The 22,264-nt window shown below is 49.6% G+C and overlaps 1 protein-coding gene across 2 annotated transcripts in view; it reads right to left on the reverse strand.

Moving 5' to 3' along the window:
• The window catches only part of VAV2 (vav guanine nucleotide exchange factor 2), a 113,987-nt gene that overhangs the window by 43,842 nt on the left and 47,881 nt on the right, over positions 1 to 22,264 (reverse strand). For both annotated transcript variants that reach the window (XM_084219820.1, XM_084219821.1), the window contains exon 3: positions 1,379 to 1,437. In XM_084219820.1, coding sequence (XP_084075946.1) covers positions 1,379 to 1,437 — 59 coding nt within the window. The remainder of the gene's footprint in view (positions 1 to 1,378; positions 1,438 to 22,264) is intronic.

Raw genomic sequence — 22,264 nt, forward strand, 5'->3', positions numbered from 1 at the left:
GCTCAGAATCTCGTGACTGTCACCCACCAGTCCTGACACACACACCCCATCACTCTGGGGAAACAATCTCCATACTGCATTCTACTTTGGCACAAACACAGCACAGCAAGTGATAAGAATTGTGTTTCCTTTCTCTGAGGTCCAGAGAATGCAAATCCCAGAAACATTCTTGGGAAGAATTGTGCCTTGCTTTTCTCTGTGAGGAGAAAGGTGGGGCTGCACCCAGCCCTTGCCAAGGCACTGCAGTTTGTGCCTGTGAATCCCCCAGCCTCCAAACCCCTTGGATGTTCTTCTCCCTTCAAACAAAAACCACAGCAGGCTCCTGCAGGACTCAGGGCCATCATCACAACAAACAGCACATCTTTCTTCCCCAAACCCTCTCCCCCAGCCCTGCTGGGATCTGTGTTTAACAGATGGAAAGGCTCTGGGCTGGTTTTACACGTGAAAAGCTGTTCCCCTCCAGCAATCTCAGCACAGACAAGGCAGGGAAAATATGTTCCAAGAGTGGGAGTGGTGGCAGGAGGTGCTGGGGGTGGGTGGCAGGGCTGGAAGGGGGCAGGGATCCCATCCATCCATCCATCCATCCATCCATCCATCCATCCATCCATCCATCCATCCATCCATCCATCCATCCATCCCTTCATCCTGGCTGTGCCTGGCTTGGGATGCAGATCCCCAGCAGAGCAGCAGCAGGACACGTGCTGTAGAGAAAATCCAATGTGTTCTGTAGCTGGGGGGGTGAAAACACACACAGAAAAACGAGGAGAGGTAATTTAGGCTGCAAACTCATCCCTGTTATAGCTGTGGCCCTAATGAGATGTTCCCAGATTAATAATACAAATGCACTCTAACAAGGAAAAGCAATTGCAAAGCAATTTTGCAGGGAGCTGAACAAAGAGCAGGATAACAGCTCTGCTTAATAGGGGCTGTCTGCTGCTTTTAATTCCTTCTGCACTGCTCCCTCAGAGGAGGGGCAGGCAGCACACCCTGCAGTCCTACAGCCTCGCCAGGGATGTGCCTGTGGCACAGCCAGGGGACATTTCCCAGTTGAGAGGGGCAGAAAGGTCCCTGGGGACACTGGGGCGATGCCACAGCTCCTGGGCACTGCTGGCTTTCCTGGGATCCCTCGTGGAGTTGAGCAAAACCTCCAGCCAGAGACAGCAAACCTGTCCCTGCTGCCCTCCCCAGCGTGAACAGCTCACACCATTCCTCCTGTTTTCACTTATTTCATCTGAAACTACTCCTGCCTGTATCCCAGAGGTGTCTGTTTAACTCCATCACGTGCAGCTCCCAAAGAGTCTGATGGGATTAAATACAGGGAGTTGGAGAGGGGGAGACAGATGTGTCATTTGAAGGCATCACGTGGAAAGGATCTTACCTAATTCCTTTGGTTTGAGCAATACTGTGGAAGGAGAGCCTGGACACGGCAGAGATCACCTGGAAATGAGAGAAAAAGAGGCTGCTGTGCTTACTGAGGACACAGGAAGGGTTGGTGGCAGCCCAAGGAGCCCCAGCCTGGTGCTTGGAGCTGGAAGTGCTCCAGTCCCCCCCTCAGTGTCACAGTGTCACCATCACCCTGCCAGTGCAAACCCTGCTTCAGGTTCCACCACTGAGCACAAACTGAACCCTCAGGATGTTACTGAACAGCTTCATCTGAGGAAATTCCATCCCCACACTCATTTAATGAGCCCAGACCTGCCCTGACAGGCTTTATGCAACACTAAGAAGAGCTGAGAAAACCCTCTTACTTTGTGTTTTATTACAAAAGGATTACAACTCCTCTCATGGCTCTCCTCACACCAAATGATCTTATTGAGGCAAACTTGCCAAGGCTGAGCAGCTCTGACTTCTTGCAATTGAATGAAGATGCATCACCAGTTTGTCAGAGGTGAGTGCAGACTATCGCCCTTTTCTGGCAGAAAACAGCCAGGAGTGATTCAACACCAAAACATTCTCATCAGCACTGCAATCAGGAGCAATAAAACCACCAGGTTTTTTCAGAAGAACTCCCATTTTTGATGGAAGTTTTAATTGCTACGGGGAATTCTCAACGAAGAGGAACAAAGGATGGGTTTGAGGTAGATTTAAAGCGTGGTTTTACCCTTGTTCACATTCACCATTCCAAAGCTGGAGTGATAAAAACAAACCTGTTATTTTTGGACTGGTTTCCAATCTCCTGGGATGGGACATGGATAAAGGGCTTCTTGAGTGGGCTCCAGGTGTACAAACCCAACCCCTGGGGCTGCTGCTGCCACAGGGACCCCTTTATTCAGGAATTTGACTTTGGGATGCTCCCCTGGTTTGCTGAGCCACCTCCACACCACCCACCAGGGACCACATCCCTGGATTTTCTCCTGGGATGAGCTCAGAGCCACGTTTTTACCCCAGGACATCAATGAGAGCCTCATCTCAGACCATCCTTTTCCTCCACACTTTTGCAACCTTCATCCCTCCCGTTTTTCACCTGCCACGAATGCCAGCCTGGCTGTCAGCTGCTGCTGTGCAGCCAAAGCCAGGGCAGCAAGCAAAACACTGGAAAAATCACACAAAAAGGGGGTGATTTCCACATGGAAAGAAATCAGGGAACAGAACATCCCTGAGGGGATCCAGGGCTCAGCAGGGCACAGAACACCTCGAGTGGTGCCTGGAACACCCAGCCCAGACAGGGCACAGAGACTGGAAACTCCACTGGCACCCCCAGCCCTGCTCCAGGGGGCTTAAAATAGCACCAGGGAAGCCCTAGACTGACTGAATGAGTCTCTGCCATGCTCTATTTTTAGCCTTCTGAAGGAAAAATCCAGTTCATGAATCAGACAGTGCCACCACGGGGTCTGACTTCCAGGGAAATTGGAGAGGAAAGTTCCCTGCTCTCCTCCCCAGCACGGCTCCCTTTGCTCCCTGCTGAGCAGCCCCAGGCTCTGCTCACCCTGGCACATCAGGGCCTGGCACTGCTTCCAGTGAGGATCCAGCACAGCCCAGTGGGGATCCCAAAGCCATGGATCCCAAATCCAAAGATCCCAAATCCATGTTCGGGTGGGGAAGGGAGGAGCCAGCACAGCCCAGTGGGGATCCCAAAGCCACGGATCCCAAATCCATGGATCCCAAATCCACACTCAGGTGAGAAAGCAAAGAGCCAGCACAGCCCAGTGGGGATCCCAAATCCACTGATCCCAAACCCAGAGATCCCAAATCCACATTCAGGTAAGTAAGTGAGGAGCCAGCACAGCCCAGTGAGGAACCCAAATCCATGCATTCCACCCAGATCTACAGATCCCAAACCCACAGATCCCAAATCCACACTCAGCTGAGAAAGTGAGAAGCCAGCACAGCCCAGTGGGGATCCCATATCAACAGATCCCAAATCCACGGATCCCAAACCCACGAATCCCAAATCCACTGATCCCAAACCCACGGATCCCAAATCCACTGATCCCAAACCCACGGATCCCAAATCCACTGATCCCAAATCCACGGATTCCAAACCCACACTCAGGTGACAAAGCCAAGCCACCCAGTGTGAGGGCTCAGGCATAAAATACCTCCTTGAAGCCTTTCCAGAAGGACTGTCCCAATATCAGGAATATTTTCCCCAAGAGCAAGACAAGCCAAGTGCCAGCTCCCAGCCCCCAGCCAGGGAAGTGTTTAAGGAAAAGTAATCCTCTCAATTTCTACAGGATTAAACAACATTATTAAAACTAACTCAGCCCTTAAGTGTTTGCTAAACTGTGTCTCATTTTCCCCTTCTTATTTGCAGCAAACCCAGGCCAGATTCTGGCTCTGGGGTTAGGTCAGGATCTGTCCCACACCCACAGGTCCCTGATCCCAGCTGAGGCTTTTCCCTGCTCCTGGAATTCCAGGACACACCAAACAGATATTCCAACCTGCCCCTGAACACTTCATGGATGGAGCAGCCACAGCTTTTCTGGGCAGCTTTGCCAGGGCCTCCCCAGCCTCACAACCAGGAATTCCTTCCCAATATCCCTCTAACCCAAATCTCTGCCAGTTTAAAGCCATTCCCCCTTGCCCTGCCACTCCACCCCTTGCCAAAAGTCACCCTCCAAGTAATTTGAAGATGTTGTTTGGAAAACTATTCCCTTATCTGTGCATTTTTCTTCCAGGAGATGTAGGGCTGTGGGTTTTAACAACAGGGGCTTATGCAGATTATTGCTATTATTATTACTTCTTCACCCATTTCTCAATGCAATTTCCTCCCTGGAAACTGCATTCAGCACACAAAATTACCATAAAAGCTATATATAACATCCCACTGACAATAGGATGGCAGGAATATAAATAGGAATATAAAGGTACCACATGCAGGTGGTGCACAGACACTTTTCTCTACCAGTGACCTGCAAAGGCTTCGTGGGGAGATTTCTGGTGGTTCTGCCATGACAAGTGAGGGATGCCCTTCACATTCCTGAAATTCCAGTGTGCTTTGTATTTGTGGTTCAATCCAACCAGCCAGGTGATTATTTACTGACCAGAGAGATCATTGCTGCAAAACAACAGCACCACAAAGTGAGGCACCAGCCCTGCAGGTGACTTCAGGTTTAAAAAATGCCCCTGAGTTCTGCACTTTGTGGAAAAAGAAAGAAAATAAAAATAAAATAAAATAATCAAGACTCAAGGTTGGCTCCTCACACTCACTGGTCACTTTGGAAAACAACAAAGTGAGTAAAGAAATGGAATTTTTTCACAGAATTTAAAAAAACCCCACAGTAGCCATGCTACTTCAATAAAAAATTCACCACTTTTCTTCCTTATTTCCAACACTTTTAGGAGTCACAGATTTTAAAATAAACCAAAGCCAAATGGAAAATAAATTATGTTCACTGCTCTTCTGCTTCCTCTGGCATTGTTTATGGCTGATGGTATCTCTGAGCATCTAGAAAACTCTAAAATAAACTGTTTTTCATTTGAAAAAACAAACTGACCCAGCTGGGCTGGAGAACACTTTGCATGGGAGGAACTTTCCAGCTCTGGGCACTCCAGGAGTGACCCTGGGAGCAGGGATGAGCTGAGGGCTCACAGCCAGCACTCAGCATTTCCAGAACAAATTTCCTTCTAGGCAAATCAGGAGCTGTGCCCAAAAGTGATAACTCTGGGCAGAGATTTCTCTGTGCCACCTCTGCACATCCCCTGCCAGGGAGAGGGGGTGGCACTGCCTGCAATTACAGGAGTCATTCTCTAACTCAGAAAGGGCAGAACAAATCCTCAGGCCAAACATCCCCAGCCTCAGGCAGAAACTTGACCCCAAAATCAAACTGATGGTATCTCTGAGCAACCAGAAAATCTCTCAAATAAACTCTCTCAGGTCTGTAAAAACAAAACAAAGCAGCTGGGCTGGGGAGCACTTGGCACGGGAGGAGGGCAGAGATTTCATTTCTGAGCTGGATAGTGGCACCCCTCAATCCAAACAGCGGTGGGAACACTCCCAGGGACAGGAATGCTCAAAGGGAAGCAGTCCTCAGAGCAAGGAGGATTTCACCCAGCTGCCTCCTGCCTGAGGTGCTGCAGAATCCTGGATTTTGTCCCCCTGGAGCTTCTGTTTGCTCTTCTCCCTGCGCTCCCTGGGCTGGGCACCACCTGGGATTTGCACACCAAGGTCTCACCAGCAGCTTGCAGCCTCCCATCTCTCTGTTTGCACATCCCTGTGCCGTGGTTTGGACCTTGGCTGGACCAGCCTGGAAATGCAGAAGGGCCCAGAGGGTGAGGGGAGCACCAAGCACAACCTGCTTGCTCTGGGCAGTCATTTGTGTTCCTGCCTGGGGCATAAACCTGCCAGAGCTGATGTCTTGGGAAGGCTGAGCTAGAAGAGAGGCTGGATGGAGTTACAGAATAAAGCAGGGATTTATCCACCTGGGGCAGCACCAGAGCCCAGCCAGGGCTGCACCCAAGATGAACCAAAATGGCCCCAAAATGCCCGGCCGGGCACGGGGTCTCTCCCTGGGATCAGCTCTGCTCCATTTGCACCTTGCAGTTCATTGTCCCATCCCAGCTTCAGCCCCTGCAGTCCCATCCTTGTTTTTCTCTCTCCAGCCCACGGGGTTTGTGCTCCTGGCCTGAGATTTGGGTCATTTGTCCTTGGTGCCCAGCTGGAGCAGGAATTGTTTTGTCTCCCTGCTCTGTGCACAGAGCTCACCATCCCCTGATGTGAGCCCAGACCCACACACCAAAGCAGCACAGAATGTGAAAAATAGAAAAGCTCAACTCTGAGGCATCAAGCCCAAGCCAGCCCTTCTCCCTGGACACAGAGCAGCCAGGACTGCTGCTGCTGCTTCAGCACCCTGGGAATTCACTGGGGAATTCCTTAAACCCCCAGCTCCTGATGCAAGCTGAGCAGAGCACCAGCCCTGGCTGGGCAGGATCCAGCCAGGATCCAGCCAGATGGATTTTCCTACAGCCACCCTCTCAAAGCAGCCCACATCCCCCCAGCTGCCTGCTGAGGATGAGGCTGTCCAGTAATATCTGCTCTGGACAACTGGTTTGAGCCTTTCCAGTGCCTGCCTGGGTGATTTCCCCAGTGGCTCCACTTCACCTGCCCAGGGATGCCACAGCTTCTCCTCCCATTCCCTCTCGTGCCAGGTGTGGTGTGTGCTGGCATCCAGCTCCTGGAGAGGTGCCAGTGAGCTGATTTGGGCTGGTACATATTTGAGAAGGGTTTCAGATCAAAGCCAGGGGGGTTTTCCTGTGATGGCACAGCCAGGCTTCTGTCCCTGCATCCACTGCAAGGACCATGCAACAGATGGGGAAGGCTGGGCATGGTAAAGCCTCTTCCCCCCTCCAACAAACACCAGGGATCCAAACACCAGGGATCCTTCACTGCCACTTCCATTTGCTTTGTTTCTGGTCTCAGAGCTCTGGCAGCTCCTCCTCTTCCCCAGCCCCACAGGATAGTGAAGCCCATTAGCTGTAAAGTGCTTGAATGGGCTTTTAAAAAACAACATTATTAAACCATCACTATTTTGCATTAAACCCATGATTTGGTGGCATTACGTGCTGGGGATGCAAATATTAAATCACTGGGCAAAGCCACTGCTTATTTCCAGTGGGAACAGGACTTGTGTAGGATTTGAACAGGTTTATTTTGGGCTCTTTGGGGTTAGCATCATTTCTAAAATCATGAAGCCTTTCAAGAGTGAGCAGTCACTGCAAAACCAGCACCGTTCCCTTGCAAGGAGGAGAAAAGAACAATTCAGGTGGATTTATGGCTGCTGCTAGAAAATCTCTGCACTCTGTCACACCACCATAAGTTATCCAGGTGCACACACCCCATCTCCCATATTTAAGACACCAATTTGTCTTTTGCCATCACAGAGCAGCTGAGGAAGGAAGGGAACGCTGTCACACATCTCTGGTGTCCCCAAACCCGATGTCTGTGTGTCTGTGTGTCCGTGCTCCTCTGTCCCCACCTGGCCAGGGGCAGGGAAGCTCCCTCACCTTCCCAGGACACAGAGAAGATCCAAAGGCAACAAGGGAAGAAAGAGGCAAAGCAGCCCAGCCACAGCCCTGCTCCCTGCTCAGCTCCAAACACAGGAATTAATGCCCTGAAACTCCAGGGCCTGCTTTGTGCTGCTGAGTTCCTCTAATACAGCAGCAATAAAGAGTTATTCTGCTCCTTAATGGGCTCTCTCCTCCACTGAGCCACTGCCTCGTTCAGGACTTTTATTATCTCTGTGTGATAGCAGCAAGGAGCTGCCTTTGATGGGACTTTAAAAGCCTCAGGGGGGGAAACCCAGCAGTTTCTCAAGTGAGCCAACACCAAAGTCAACACAGATGAGCTGAACAGGGCACAGAGATTGATTTGATGGCCCTGGAATAACGGGAGCAGCGAGCTCAGCAGCACCCATGGGTGCTGGATGTGCTCCCTCCAGATTAAAGGTGTTATAAAATCGCCTTTTAAGAAAAAAGGAAAATGCAGGGTGTAACTGGAGAGGGCTCCTTTGTGATGGTTATAAAAAGAGCTTGTCCTTTGGGAAAAGAGGGTAATGAGGCAGGGGAACTGGGCTTTTTCTGCAAATTACAGGGGGGAAAAGCACAAACAAACTGGCTTGGCTCAGGTGCCTGGAGCAGACAGGTGAGCACCAGGCAGAGCTTCTCACCCCACACCCCAACACAGCCCCTCTGCTCTGTCCAGCTCCTTCCCCTGCCCCTAATTAACTGTTGGCTAATGAGCCTGGAAGGATGCCCAGCTCTGAGCAGCAGAGGAGGGGGCTGGAGCGTGGGAAGGTGTGAAGCACGTGGCAGGACGTGGGCGCTGACAGCTCCGACCTCGCCGAGCCCCTGCTGAAAGCCACCGAGCTGTGCTGGGCACTTGGCCTGGAAACAGGGGCAGGAAAGGGGGGGAAAAAGGCAAAAAAAAATCCTTAAAAGCACTAATTAGCTTCAAATGCTGGTAAATGGGTTCACACAGGCAGTGTGCCACAAGGACACCTCGTGCCCAGGTGTGGGAGCGTGGGGAAGGGAGCAGCAGCAGGACAGGTGGTCCAAACCCTGGCCAGGATGCTCTGGATGGATCTCTGCAGGCTTTGGAGAGCCCAGAAAAGGCTCAGAGCTCAGCCCATGCTAAGCAGGGCGGTTATAAGCATCACATCTGTGCATTCTGTGGATGTAACAAGCAGGAATATTCAGGGGAAAGGGTCCTGCAGACAACTCCTGACCCCACAGCACTGATGCAAAAGGATAGGATGGACAGACAACCCCAAAAATGGCCCCAATGTTTGTCTCACGACATAGGGAACACCAAAACTTTGTCAGAAATCAGCTGCTCCTCCTAAACATTTGAATCCAGTCAGATTTAATTCAGTTTACTCCCCAAACTGTGGGCCAGCTGCTCCACAACCTCATCCCCTCCTCATGCTAAAGGGCTCCAGGTCCTTCTCTGACCCCAGCCCATAATTCAGGCCACCCAAAGTCAGGCACTCAAGCAAAACCCTCATCTTGTGACACAAAAAGAGCCACCCCAAGAAACTTTTCCAGGGAAAAGCCTCTGTCAGAGGCACCCAAAGTACAAAACTGCTCAGGCAGGGCAGGGAAAAGGAGCAGCTCACGTTAATTCCTGGTGGTAGAAGGTGAGGCAGGGGCATGGCTCTGCTCACAGCTGTCACCTGGGCTGTCCTCACAGCTGAAATTCTGCACTGGACTGGCACAGGTCACCCAGAAAAGCTGAGGCTGCCCCATCCCTGGAACTGCTGAAATAGGCTTGGGGCAACCTGGACAAGTGAAGGTGCTCCTGCTCATGGCAGGGAGAGGGACAGGATGGACTCTAATGTCCAAATTCTGTGTTTTTAGCACTCCCTGACCAGACTCTAAATTAAAAAGCTGCCAGGCCAGCCAGCACACCCCATCCCAGCCCTTTCATCAGCTCCACCTTGAGATATTCCCAGTGAATTCCAGACTAGGGGACTTCCAAGGGTTCCCTGCACGCTGCAAGGAGAGGCTCTCCTGTAAAAACATCCCCCCCCTTTCCCCCAGTATTGATTGGATTTGTTGAAACAGATGGAGAAAACAGCTAGTCAGATGCAAAACACGGATATCCAAACCTGCTTCCAAGAAACTGGCTTTAATCTGTATTAAATTTAATCCCTTTTGATCAAGGCCTGGGATGGAAGCAGAAAATATTACAGATTTTCACATACCTCTGGGTTCCCATTTCCTCTTGGCTCCAAAAGGGAGCTGGGAGGTCAGAGCAAAACATGTGGAGCACCAAAAAAAAAAAAAGAAAAAGAGGTTTAGGAAGGTTTTGCATGTGCAGGAGAAATTGGAAGCATCCATATGAAACCAATCCACTTGCACAAGGAGGAATTTACCTATTGGAGAGAGAGAGAGAGCTCAAAATCCTCCTTGCCTGATTTCCTTCATCATTATCCCAGGTGCTAAAGGAAAAAAATGCAGCTGTGTGTAAAAACTTTGATTTTAGAGTCCCCATGCCAGTGGATGGAAATATCCCACTGCAAGGGAGGCTCCTGCACCTTAACCCTTCACAGCCTGCTGTGCTCCAAGCCCTGCAGCTTTTCCATTGATCCCTTCAGGCTGGATTCATCCTGCAGCTCTGCTTCACTGCCCCCATCCCATCCCATCCTACCTGCAGAGCATCAGCCCTGAGTCCCTCCTAAAGCCCTCCTGCAGCAGCAGCTCAGCCATCCAGAGGCTGTTTGAGACCAGCTGTGTTTCACAAATCAGGAGAAAAACTCGTCTAAGCTCAAAGGAATTCCTGTAATTCCAAGGTACACAAAAGAGGCAGGAAGCAAACAGGAGCGTTTTAAGTGCACTGTAAACGGCAGCTTTTAGAATTTGCCTGGGATTTGCTGCTTTGATTTGCTCCAAAGCTGGCACTGCTGTGTTTGCAGGGATGGGAGACCTTTCCCACTGAAGTTTCCTTCCCTGCAGCTGCTCAGGGCTTGTAGCAGGAATCCCTCTTGGCTCCACAGATGGAGGGGCTGCTCCAGCTTCCTGCACAAGCACAGACCCACCTGGATGGATGAAACATCTTCACTTTCACAGCTTCAGGTTTAAAAAAAGGAGGGGGAAAAGCCCAGAAGAGAAGGAAGGTGCAAAAGAACTCAGGAGCTGTGGGAACACACAACCAGGAGAGGGCTGGAGCTCCCCTCTGCCAAGGACCTCAAAGCACAGGGTGACACGGAGCAGAAACACTCAGGAAGGAGAACAGTAGGAGGAGAAGCACAGGAAAGCAGGATGAAGCTCATTTCCTCAGCCCTAATCCTCTCCCAGACCCCAGGGAGGAGCAGCACCTTGTAACCCTGTGGGGTTTGCTATGATTGCAAACAGAATTCCCCCAGAGGCAGCCAGGTCTGAGCTGCCTCCAGATCAGCACCACCCTGCCTGTTAAATCTCCATTTCTCAGGCACTGGGGACACTTGGACACAGCACCAAGGGGCTGCTCCAGGACCCTCAAAGCTCCTCAAACTGAGACATCTCCTGGTGCCACCCTGGGTTGTTTGCAAGGGCAAGGTCCTGGTTTCAGGAGTAACTAAAAACCCTCGATAAGATCACCTCAAGCATCCTACAGCAGTTCAAGTGTGGGGCACAAGGAAGCAAACTTCTCCTTTCTAAACCCAGGAAACTTGAGTTCAGATCATGACTTCAGCTCTCAGCCCTTCCTCCTGAGCTGGAGGAGGCTCCCAAACCCCACAGAGCCACGTTCAGACATGAAATCAATCAGGGGATCATTTACCCAGCTCCTGCAGCACTCTGAGAGCGTCTGCAAGCATCCAGCAAGTCTGGGAAATAACTGACACGAACCTCAGCCCTCCAATATTGCCAATTTAGCTGCTGTGATTGTCCTTCCCAAAGTTTCTCTGAGGAAAGGAGGAGTGATAGGGGCTGCCACTCATGGAGGCAGGCAGGAGAGCATCCCCCCTGCTCCTTCCTCCTGTCCAGAGGGAAGATTTCACATCAGAAAAAATGCCCAAATTATCCAGGTTGTTGAGAGCCATCACAGGGATTCACTGCTCTTGACACAGGGAAAAAAAAAACCCCAAAACCATTCAAAGCTGTGGAAAGCTCTGGTTGAACCCTCAGCTGCAGCAAGGAGAAATTCCTCCTGTTATTTTCACCAGGCTGTTTCTATCCACTCATTTTCCCTGTCCTGAGCACCCAAACCAGAGGGATGTGCCAGGATTCTGCTGCTGGCCTGACCCTGCCATCAGCTCAGTGCCCTCCTGTCAGTCTCCAATGTGCCACCCCTGGGTTTCCTGGAACACAGCTGTGTTAAATTCCCAATTCCTGGAAAAACAGGCAGGCAGCAGGAGCTGAACCAGGATGTTCAGAAGGCTGAGGAGCAGTTCAGAGCAGAGAGGAAAAATTCCCAGCTCCTGAGGCAAGGTTAGATCACCTTTTTCTGTGAGTTTGCCTCATTTTTGGGGGGGAAAAAAAACCCCTACAAATGTTTAAATTTCTATTCTGTAAGAAGAGCCACAATCAGAGGCCAGTGTTGAATATCAGAGCTCCTCATTTGTGTGTTTTGCTCTTCCTCACTGCCCAATTCCTGCCCAATTTTCCAAGAACTGTTTCAAAAGGAAGAGAAAGAACAGCTCTACCAGGCAAACCAACACTACCAGGAGCTTTTCTCTCTGCAATTATTCCATGTTTGACACACATGAAGCCTCTCCAAGCAGCAGAGCCAAGACATCCGTGTGCTCTGGGTGCTGCTCCTCCTCTTCCCTGCCCTCCCTGGAGGAGATAAAAGAATTGTGTTTTATGTTATTACAGATTCTGCTTTGCTGGTGAAATACCTTCCAGAAATAAATGTTATTTCAGAAATTAAAAAAAAAAAAAAGGGTTTCCCATCAATCATATCCCAAGCACAGAAAGAACCCTCGCTTCCTCTGTGATTCAGTTCTCAAAATAGCAAGCTCTCAATTTCCCAAATCCATGATTCACTGGAAGCATCAAGAGGTTTCCAGACAAAACTCTGTCTGGAGCAATCTCCTACCCCTGGGCAGGCAAATTCCTGGCCTGGGCTTTCCAAAGAGAATGGCACACGGGACAGAGACCTCTGACACTGCCACATTTTTCCCTTTAATTAATCCTATGACATCAATTAATGCATTTCCACCTGCAGGAAGGCAGGAGGAGCAGCAACCCACAAGGCATTTTCCAGAGATGCCCAGAAACCACCTCCCTCCCTCTCATCCTGTAACAGAGGATAAATACACCCACTAAGTGCTTTGATTTGACTGAGGATTTGAAATTTAGCTGCTGCTCTGCCTCTGCAGACAGCACATTTACTGCTCTGGGGGGGACTGAAATGTGCATCACTCCCAGCAAAAGGGCCCAGAAAAGAACTGCACTGAAAAAAAACCATCCAGACAGGGTGTCAGGGCTCACAAATGACAGGGTGGGAGGGGAAGCTGGATGGATTTCCACAGTCACTACTGCACAGAGGGTGAGACAAGATGATCTAAGGGTCCCTTCAGGCCTAACAAATCCATACAGCTGTAAAAAAAAAAAAAAAGGAAAAAATATCATAGATTAGATCTTGTCTGTCTCCAAGAAAAAAAAAAACAGAAGGAGTCAGGCATGATGTTTTCAGCCAGTGATTTAAGGAATGCAAATAGCTTTGTCAAGGATGCTCAGGCAGATTCATCCTGCAGTGTGAGCTCAGCTCTGCTCAGGACCTGCAGGGATGGTGGGGAACAGCAGGGAGAGCAAAGGGGCAGCTGGGGAGCCCCATCCTCGCACGGAGCAGCGCTCAGAGGGTGCTGGCATCCCAAGGGAATCCCATCCCCACATCCCCAGCATCACCCAGCATCCCCCAGCTCGCTGTGCAGCCTCCCAGCAGCTCCCCAAGTGTCACCAGCTGTTTATCAGCTGCTAAAAAGGCCTTTAAAAATTAATAGGAACAGATTGAGCAAGCGTGGAACACACAGAGAGCTGAGGCTTTGAGGGATTTCGACACGAGACGTTCAAACCCAGTGGGCTGGGGAAAGCCAGAGTTGGTACAGGAGAGAAAATGCCAAAAATACACTCACACATCATCACACAGAGAAAGGGAAATGTGGCTCCAACCACCTTCTCCCAGCCCTTTAATCAGAGTTTAGAGACAAAGAGCAGCTGGGCCATGCACTGTGGTCAGCCTGGGGTCGTAGGGGGAGGGGAAAAAATGGGATTTATCCAGGTGTTAGTGCAGGCTGCCATCACCACGGCCCCCTGATGGTTCTAAGGGCTCAGGTTTGAGCACACAATGTGGATAAAGGTCATCAAGATGGATGAGAGTCCTTGAAAACCCCTTGTGCAGGAGGGAATGAGGGTCCCAGCAGCCACCAAGGGAAAAAACAGTTAAAAAAGAACAGGAATTTTCTGGTGCCAGCAGGGCAGAGTTATCAATTAATGTCAAAACCCAAAACTGCATCCCAGAGGCCACTGATGCAAATGTGAGGGTGAGATCAGAGAAGTGACTGCTGCCACCTCAGGTCTGAGCAGGCCAGCCCCAGAGGGTCAGGGAAAACTCCTCCCTGGAGCTCCTGTCCAGAACAAGGAGATTTTTGTCATCAAACAGGTAAAACTGGTTTCTGTCCTATGGAGCTCCTGGAAATGCCTGACAAGTATTTACTTGTGGGAAGGGGACAGGAAACAGGGATTTTTTTCTCAGCATTGGCATTTTCTAACTGCCAGGAAGAGCACATTAAAATCTTACTGACTTCACAACCAGCACCACTGAGTTACCACTGCACAGGGCATTTCACAGAGCACAAAATCCCAAAAATTCCCAGGTCAGGGTGAGCCCCTGCTCAGGTGAATCATGTGTGGCATGAAAATCCACGCTGCAAATAACTGCATGTGCTTAAAATGGCAGAAATGTCTGGAATTCCCAGAGGAAAAGCTCAGCCTGGTGTAAAACTCAAAACTGAGGAGTGGGCTAGAGAAAAGTGAAAGGGCTTTCTGTTCTGATCAATACTGAGGAGCATTTTGGTTTTGTCCACTGGAAAACCACAACGTTTCCTGTATGTCCACAAATAAAATAATTTCCAATTCTGGCTTTTAAAAAAGTCCCTGAAAATTGAGTCTAAATGACTTTTCCCCATCTGCTATTAAGGCTGTTTTGCTGTACAAAACATCTTTTTTTCATGCCATGTTTTGGCCAGATGTAGAATATGTGCTTGGACTGCAGAACAGAGCCTTGGATAGCATTACCAAGAGATAACCAGGCTTGCAAAAGCAAAACCTTTCACTTGACATCAGCCCCTCAGCTCCTCACCAGCATCATCTCAAACCAGGTCCGCAGGGAGCGACCTGAAAGCTCGGAACAATTCCCCATCAAAATCAACTCCACTCGGCTGATGAGACTTCCACCAAAGCATCGAGACAGGCTGTGAAGGAGGGAAAATCCATTCTTGTCAGAGTGACATCCCCCTGAGGAGTGCAAGCCCCACGGAAGCGTTTGCCCGCGCCGGTTTCAGATCCCGCGCTCCCGACGCGCGCGGCGGCGGAGAATTGAGTAATTATGTTTGACTTCTCCAACAATTTAACGTCCACCAGCTCGGCTTTGCAGCTGGAGAAATCAAAATCACATGTTTGAGGGGCTAAATGGGGAAAAAATCAAGAAGAAGAATGAAAAAAAATGGTTTGACAATGTATGGATATTTATGCGGGAATTACATCTGTGAAAAGAACGTTCGGCTGAGCAAATTCCCTCTCCCCTTGCTGGCTGGAAATGGGGTTTGGAGTGCTGGGACTGGTCAGTGAGGAGCTGCAGTTCTGGGTTTGGGTGCAAAAAGGGAGGAGCAGCAGCTCCAGCTTGAAATTCTGTGTTGCCACCGCTCATCCAACCCCACCTGAAAGGAAAACCCACCCTGTGCTGACCTGTAAAGGGACCTGGGCTCTCCTTGGGGCGCTCACAGGCACCCTGAAAGTCCCACCAGATCCAAGTTCCCTCTCCCAGCAGCAGCATCCTGGTGGTGCCTCTGGACAGGGGAACAACAGGAAAAAAAAGACCCTCCAAAATGCCCAGTCAGCACAGCACCAGTGAATTTGCTACCCCAGAACTTGCCAGGATCCCTTCCCACATTTTGCTCCTTTCCCACGCAGTGCATGGAGCCTTCTCCTGCCCAGTCTGTGCCCCCAGGAAATGGAAATGCCCATCTCTCCTCCCTGGCTGCTGGCCCCAGCAGCACATCTGTGTTCCTGCCTTTGTTTGCCTGGGGCCACATCTGTCCCCAGAGCTGCTCCTGCGCTGCACGGCGCCGTCAGGCTGTAAGCGATCCCTCACTGCAGGAAAAACTTCAAATAAATACAATTACAAATCAAGAAATGAAACAGTGCAACCTGTTAAGGGAACAGCTGGGGTGCTCCATGCCCGTTGTCACTGGGATTTGAACTTCAGAGCATCTCCCCACCCGGGACACAGATGAGTCACTGGTGAATCTGCATTTGGGATGTGAAATGTGGAGCTCTCCACTGCTCCTTCCCAAACCCCCTCCAAAGCTGCGTGACACTCAGACAACAGAGTGGGAATGATAAGCTTTGATGGGGAAAAACTATGCAGAAAAAGGGCCAGCACTGTATTAAAGTATATTAAAAAGGCAGCACGGAGAGCAGTTCAAACAGCTCCCTGTAAAGCAGCTCAGCTCTCTGGGGCTCTGTTTAACAGACATCCTTTTATTAGAAAAACTCGCTGAAGAAGGTTGTTTAGCACTTCCAATAAAGGATAGGTGGATGGGGATGGAGGTTTTTTTTTTTTTTTCCATTAAGATTACAGAAGGGTTTGGGGCTGGAAGAAAGGGAAAAGCTCCAGATCCAGGATTTTGTTTCTGCCCCGTTCATGAATGCACCAAAATCTGAACTGGTCACAGGCAGGGGGGTTTCCCTGACTTGGAAGGTGCACCAGTCATCCAGGTGGTTTGAGCTGAGGAACAGGCACTTGGATGATGGAAATAGAGGAGGAAATGCCAAAGAAATGAAGGGTGATGAAAAGAGAGGCTCTGCAGCCAGCCCAGCATCTCCCCTGCCCCACACACACCCCCTCTGGCACAGCTGGACACAGCTGGCTGGCACATGGGGTGAAGAACACACCACCTTTCATCCCAAAAACCCCCAAACTGGAATGCCAGGAGTTTGGCAGAAGCCTCCAGCCGCAGAAAATCTATTTTATGAGCTCCACAGGCATTGCAGCAAACAAGGAAGGAGCAGCTTCCCTGGCAGAGCAGGGGGGCTCCTGAGCTCTCACAAGTGGTGGCTGATGCTCCTCATCACCCAAGAGCTGCCAGTAAAAATCCTGCCCTGCTCCTTCCTGCTAAACCTTGGGTCTGCTCCCATTTTCTCACTCTGGCACGTTACTAATGCTCATTACCATCAAGATTTCAGAGCACAGGGGAGGCTGGGTTTGCTTTCCACCCAGTTGTGCTTCCCTCAAATCTCAGCACAGCAAAGAGAGGGGGAAAATGCCAGGAAAGCAGTGAGAAAAAAATACCTAAAGGATTATGGAATAATCTTGGAAAGACCACGGGATTGTCCAGGCCCTGAGTGAGGCAACACCAACATCCACCCCAGTTTTTCATCAGAACATTAAAAAAATGATGCAAAATTGCCTTTGATATCAGAGAAGGATGACCAGGGAGGCCATCTGGCTTTAAGGAGCTGATATTTGCTCCCCACACCCCCTGTCCCCAGGGCACACCTCAGATCTGCTGCGTTATCTAAGCTCAGACATGGCAAAAACAGGCTGGAGGTTTTCACACCAATCCCACTGCCAGGCTCTGCCTGCTTTGAGCAGGAAGAGAATGGGAGCTGAGACATGTAAAAAAATAGCACTGTTAAAAATAACATTAAAAATGCTCCTATTTGGGCCCTCAGGCCTGCAGAGAAAGATGTTTCATTATCCAAGTCTAAGATATTAATTATGCTTTAATCATTTTTTTTTTCACTAAAAAAAGCAAGGTTTTTTGGCTTGCTTTGCTCTTGAAGAGGAACCCTGAGCCAAGCTCCACTCCTCCTTGTTCATCTCATCCAGGATCCAGCCCAGGGCTCATTGGAGCATCTGGGATCATCCCCTGGACCAGCCCCCCAAGCTCTGCACCCCTCCACGTCCCACACAGGGTGCCAATTAATCAATAACACCATTAATAAACATTAATAATCAGGTCTGTGTGCAGACAGCAGCTCCAAGCATCTTCTCTCCCCCTCCAAAGCAAGCGAGATCCTCGTTTCAGGCACAAAAATCAACTTATTGTCACTTTTAAGGGGATCAGACAGGTTTGGCATCACAGGAACGAGTTCAGCATCACAGCAAGGAGCTGTCCCCCTTCCTTGGGCTCCTCCAGGTGCCACTGGGAGCCCCCCTGGCCCTGGGGTGGCTCCAGAGCCACGGCCAGCGCTGGATCCATCACCTGGCACTGCAGCCTGGTTTCCATAGAAACAGGGGGATAGCACACAGGAGCTAAATCTTATTTACTGAGTTAAAGAAAAGGGCTGCACAAGCTGTAATTTAGTCCTGGGGTAAATATGACATTATGAGAAATACAAAGATTTCCACCATGGTAAGGAACGTGGCTTTTCACTGCTGCTTTTTCCCTTTAACATCAATTATTATAATGAGATTAAGATAAATCAGTGCACACCTCCTTTAAAAAGTTGCACTGCCCAAATTTCTTAATAGATACTTACATAGAATTTATTTTTTTTAATAAATGCTAAGATTATTTCCTCTTCCCCAACCAGAAATAATCCCACCAACAAATGAGGAAATCTACATTTAGTAACAGGTTCTACCTTGGCCATAACCATCATTTAAAGCAAGCATCATGACCTCAAGTCCAACAGGATGCTCTCAAACTGCAAGCTCTCACTTTTTTTCCAACAGATATATTTAGACCAGACCAGAATTTCTGTAACAAACCCCTCATGAACACCTGAGGGAAACTGCTTGTAAACATTTAATTTTGGGTGCATGCCTTGCTCTCTGCTAAGGAGGAGGATTCCTTGTGTGCCCCCCAAAAAACACCCCCACAAAATCTGTCAATGTTTTGAATATTAAGATTTATAGGCTGGAGATATCCCTCAAATCACTCTGCCTTGCCCTGCACATTGACAGGCTTGGAATATGTATTATTTGGGATGAATAATACATGATGGCACTGAAAATCCAGTCCCAGCTGAGCTCCAGCAAGGAGCCAGGAAGGTTTCTGGGACCACACTGAGCTGGCTGCAGGGAGCATTTATCTCTCTGCTAATGAAGGGAGGTGCTGCTCCAGCCTGGAAAAGGGGCTGGAAAATCCTAATTAATGAATGGCACTCAAACCCCAGCACCTCATCCTCTGTGACAGCCCCAACCTCAGCCCATCAGAGAGCCTGGGGCTCACTCCAGCCCTGGCTGCTGGGAACAGGCTCAGCTTAAAATAAATAAAGCACTGGAAACATTTCCTTACAGGAGGGTGAAGCACACCAGGTAAGGAGAGGCCAGGGAATAAAAGGCACCTAAGTTTGGGGAAGGATTGTCTTTAATCCCCTTTGGCTGGGCTCAGCCATCCTGCAAAAAGCCCCAGTTTTGGAGGGCAGGGGAGGCTGCCCCAGCCCAGCCCTGCCCCAGGGATGTGCCACATTTTCCATGTCACATCATCTACCTCACCACTACCAGGCCAGCAATCAGAGCTGGTTTCCTGATTTTCCCAGCATTTCCCTGGGCTGGACCAGCCCCACAGCCCAGGCTGGGCATTCCAAACTGTCCTTTTTCAAATGACCATGGCAGTGGCTTTTCAAGGCAGCCTGACAGCAGCATCTGATGTTTTCTCATTAGCTGAGCTGGGATGACATTGCTCGTGGCTCTGCCAGGGTAATAAAGGAACCAGCCAGCAAACAAAGCAAAAATCAATGTGGATGAGTGCAATATTTTTCATAATGTCTTTATTGTGCACAGCCTTCCTCATGCAGCTATTCATAGACACATTTTTTTCCCCTTATTTTGGTTTTTTTTTTCCCAGGGAATGAAGTGATGGGAAATGTTCTTATTCCACGCCAGAAAACCCAACACTGATTCATCACCCCTGAAGAGTTCATAAATTAAACCCAAATAAGAGCAGACTAAACCCAATACCCAGCCTAACTGGTGGAGCTGATTTGTCAGGGCACACCCTGAAGGTGCTGCTGGTGGCACTGGGGACACCCAGGTGACACTGGGGACACCCAGGGCAGGCAGCAGGAAACGGGCTGAGCCCCTGGATGCTGCTGGAAGCAGCAGAGGAAGAGAAACCACACTGCAACAGGAAACTCTGCAAGCAAACACAGCAGCAGCACATCCTTTCCAAAGGATCCTCTCCATGGCAGCCCTGACCCCAAACGACCTGAAGGGAGGGGAAATTGGGGGTGAAACACAAGGGGAACGACAACTGCAGCACAAACTGGCACCTCCAACACGGATCAACCTGCCCCAAAAGAGGAAAAACTTCCAATTTCCACCAGATGCATCAGCCTGGCTTTGCTGCCTGTGCTGGTTTTGCATCAATTTTTGGTAAAGTTACTGATTCAAAATTCATTGATTTTTGGTAAGAGCAAATCTTCCACCAAGTCCTTCCATCCACGAGCCAAATGCCACCACCAAAAGGCACCTGGACACTTCAGAGCACCTGGCTGGATGCAGAAAAAGCTCTTTTTATTTTAAAATCTCCAGTTCTGCTGCTGCAAGGCTGAGCTTGCCTGCAAGGTAACCCAGAGGCTGCAACCCCCAGCCCTGCACCAGCAACCAGCACCCATTTTGCTGCTGTCATTTGATTTTAATTGGTCCCAATCATGGCACAGCTGATTGTCCCCAAAGCAGGAAAATCATGGTTTTGTTCCAAGCAACTGGTTGGGTTTTGGTACCTCCACCAGGGGTGTTGAGTTTAATAAAAGAGAAAAGGAAAAGCAATGATCCCTCTGTGGCTTTGCTGGTGGTGAGTAAGCAAAAAGCATTGATTAAAAATGAGCAATGAGGAGAGGAAACACCTCTGTGCTCCATAAACACTGGGGACAATGGCTTGTACTGTACATAAATGGGAATAAATGAGCTCCTCCTGGAGCCAAAGGATGGCAGGATGGAGCAGCACTGCAGGAAGGGACCCCTGAACTAAGCAGGAATGAGATAACAACAAGAAGGAAGGAAAAGAAGATTTTTACCTGGCTCAGAAGGAGCAGGGCTCTGCTGGACATTCCCAGAGCTGCTGCCTTTCTAACACACAACACATATAACACATATAATATTCATTCTAACACATATAATATTCATTTGAATAGTTGTGAAAAGCCAACCATAAAACAGGCATTTTTCACAGCTCCATCACCAAACCCCTGTGCAAGGAACAGAAATCACCAAATTCCCCTGGATGGAGGGTGGGGGAGGTTTGGGGAGGGTCTGGCAGAGCTCAGGCTCTGCTCCTGCACCAAGCCCTGGTTGGGGGCTCATCCCAGGGGAAGCAGCACCCTGCAGAAGGAACAGCTGGAAGAGGATGGGATTTTGGACTGGAAACAGCATCTGATGGAGGCAGGGCTGGGGGGAGTGAGGGGGCACAAAGGGAGGACAGAGCAGAGAGACAGGGCTGGGAAAGGCTGGAGAGGCTGGAGGTGTCTGAGCCCAGGAAGGTTCTCTCCAGGATTTACCCCAAAGCAGCTAATCTGCACTAACAGGAGTAAAACAAAGAGTGATGTCACACCAGCTCCATCTGCTTCAAATTTGCTCTAAGCTTTCAATCTCCCTAATTAAAATACAAAAAAAAAAAAAAAAAAAAAAGAAAAAAAAAAAGAGAGATATAAAAATCCACCAGCATTTGCTCGATGAACCCAAAGCAAAGCAAAGATCCCCCCACATCCACAAAATGCTCCAAACATTGGCACTGGGAGGATGAAAAATTATGAAAGATTGTAAAAACCAGCAGGGTGGGATGGACAGGAAGGGCAGGGGGCTGGTTTAGAGGTTTGGGAGGTTTGGGAGGTGAGCAGCCAGCCCTGGGTGCCAGAGCAGGGATCAGGCTCAGCACAGCCCCAGCTGCTCTGGGGGCTGATGCTCCCTGCTGCTGCTGGCCTTTGATGGCTGGGCACATGGAAAATCCAGTGAGGCTGACATTACATCACCCTGTCACCTCCTGTGAGCTCTGGGGTCAGCTCAGAGAGATTTTTTTCCAGCGAACTCTTGAGCAGAAAGGAGATTCACTGGCATCCTTGTCCTTGCTTTTCTACATTTTACATCATTTTTCTGCTGAAACCTGCTTTTGCAGCTTTCCCAAAACCTTCTGAGTTTGGAGATTCCCACAGTCAGAGATATCTTTTTCCAGGGAGCTCTTGAGCAGAACAGAGATTCACTGGCAGCCAGGTCACTGTCTGCCACAGCAGTGGAGCCAGGGCTGGAAAAGCTTTGGGATCCCCCCAGGAACACCCCTGGAATCAGGAGACTCAGCCCAGCAGCACCTGGCAGAGCCCAGGCTTTGCTTTGATTTTTTTAAGATTTTCTAAGTTTTCTAATGTTTACATTCTTGTAATGAACTTTTTCACACACTCGATGGAAACAACTTCTTGTTTTGCACTCTTTTGTGGAGGAAGAGAAATTTGATGGACTGTTGGTTTGCTCAGTGCCACTGGAGAGGTGGCACTGCCACCCTCCAATCCACTGTCACTTTGGGAAATCTATCAATGTTAGGGTTAGAAAAATGAAATAAAACCCCTTTTTTACCTTGGACCTACACCAACACCCAGGGAGCAGCTGCTGAGGAGCCACCACGGTGTTTGCCCTCAGAGTTGGCTCCAATTTCACAGCAATCCTGGCAAAGCCCAGCTCCAG

The sequence above is a fragment of the Fringilla coelebs genome, assembly GCF_963513975.1.
Source record: "Fringilla coelebs genome assembly, chromosome: 21".
Lineage (NCBI taxonomy): Eukaryota > Metazoa > Chordata > Aves > Passeriformes > Fringillidae > Fringilla > Fringilla coelebs.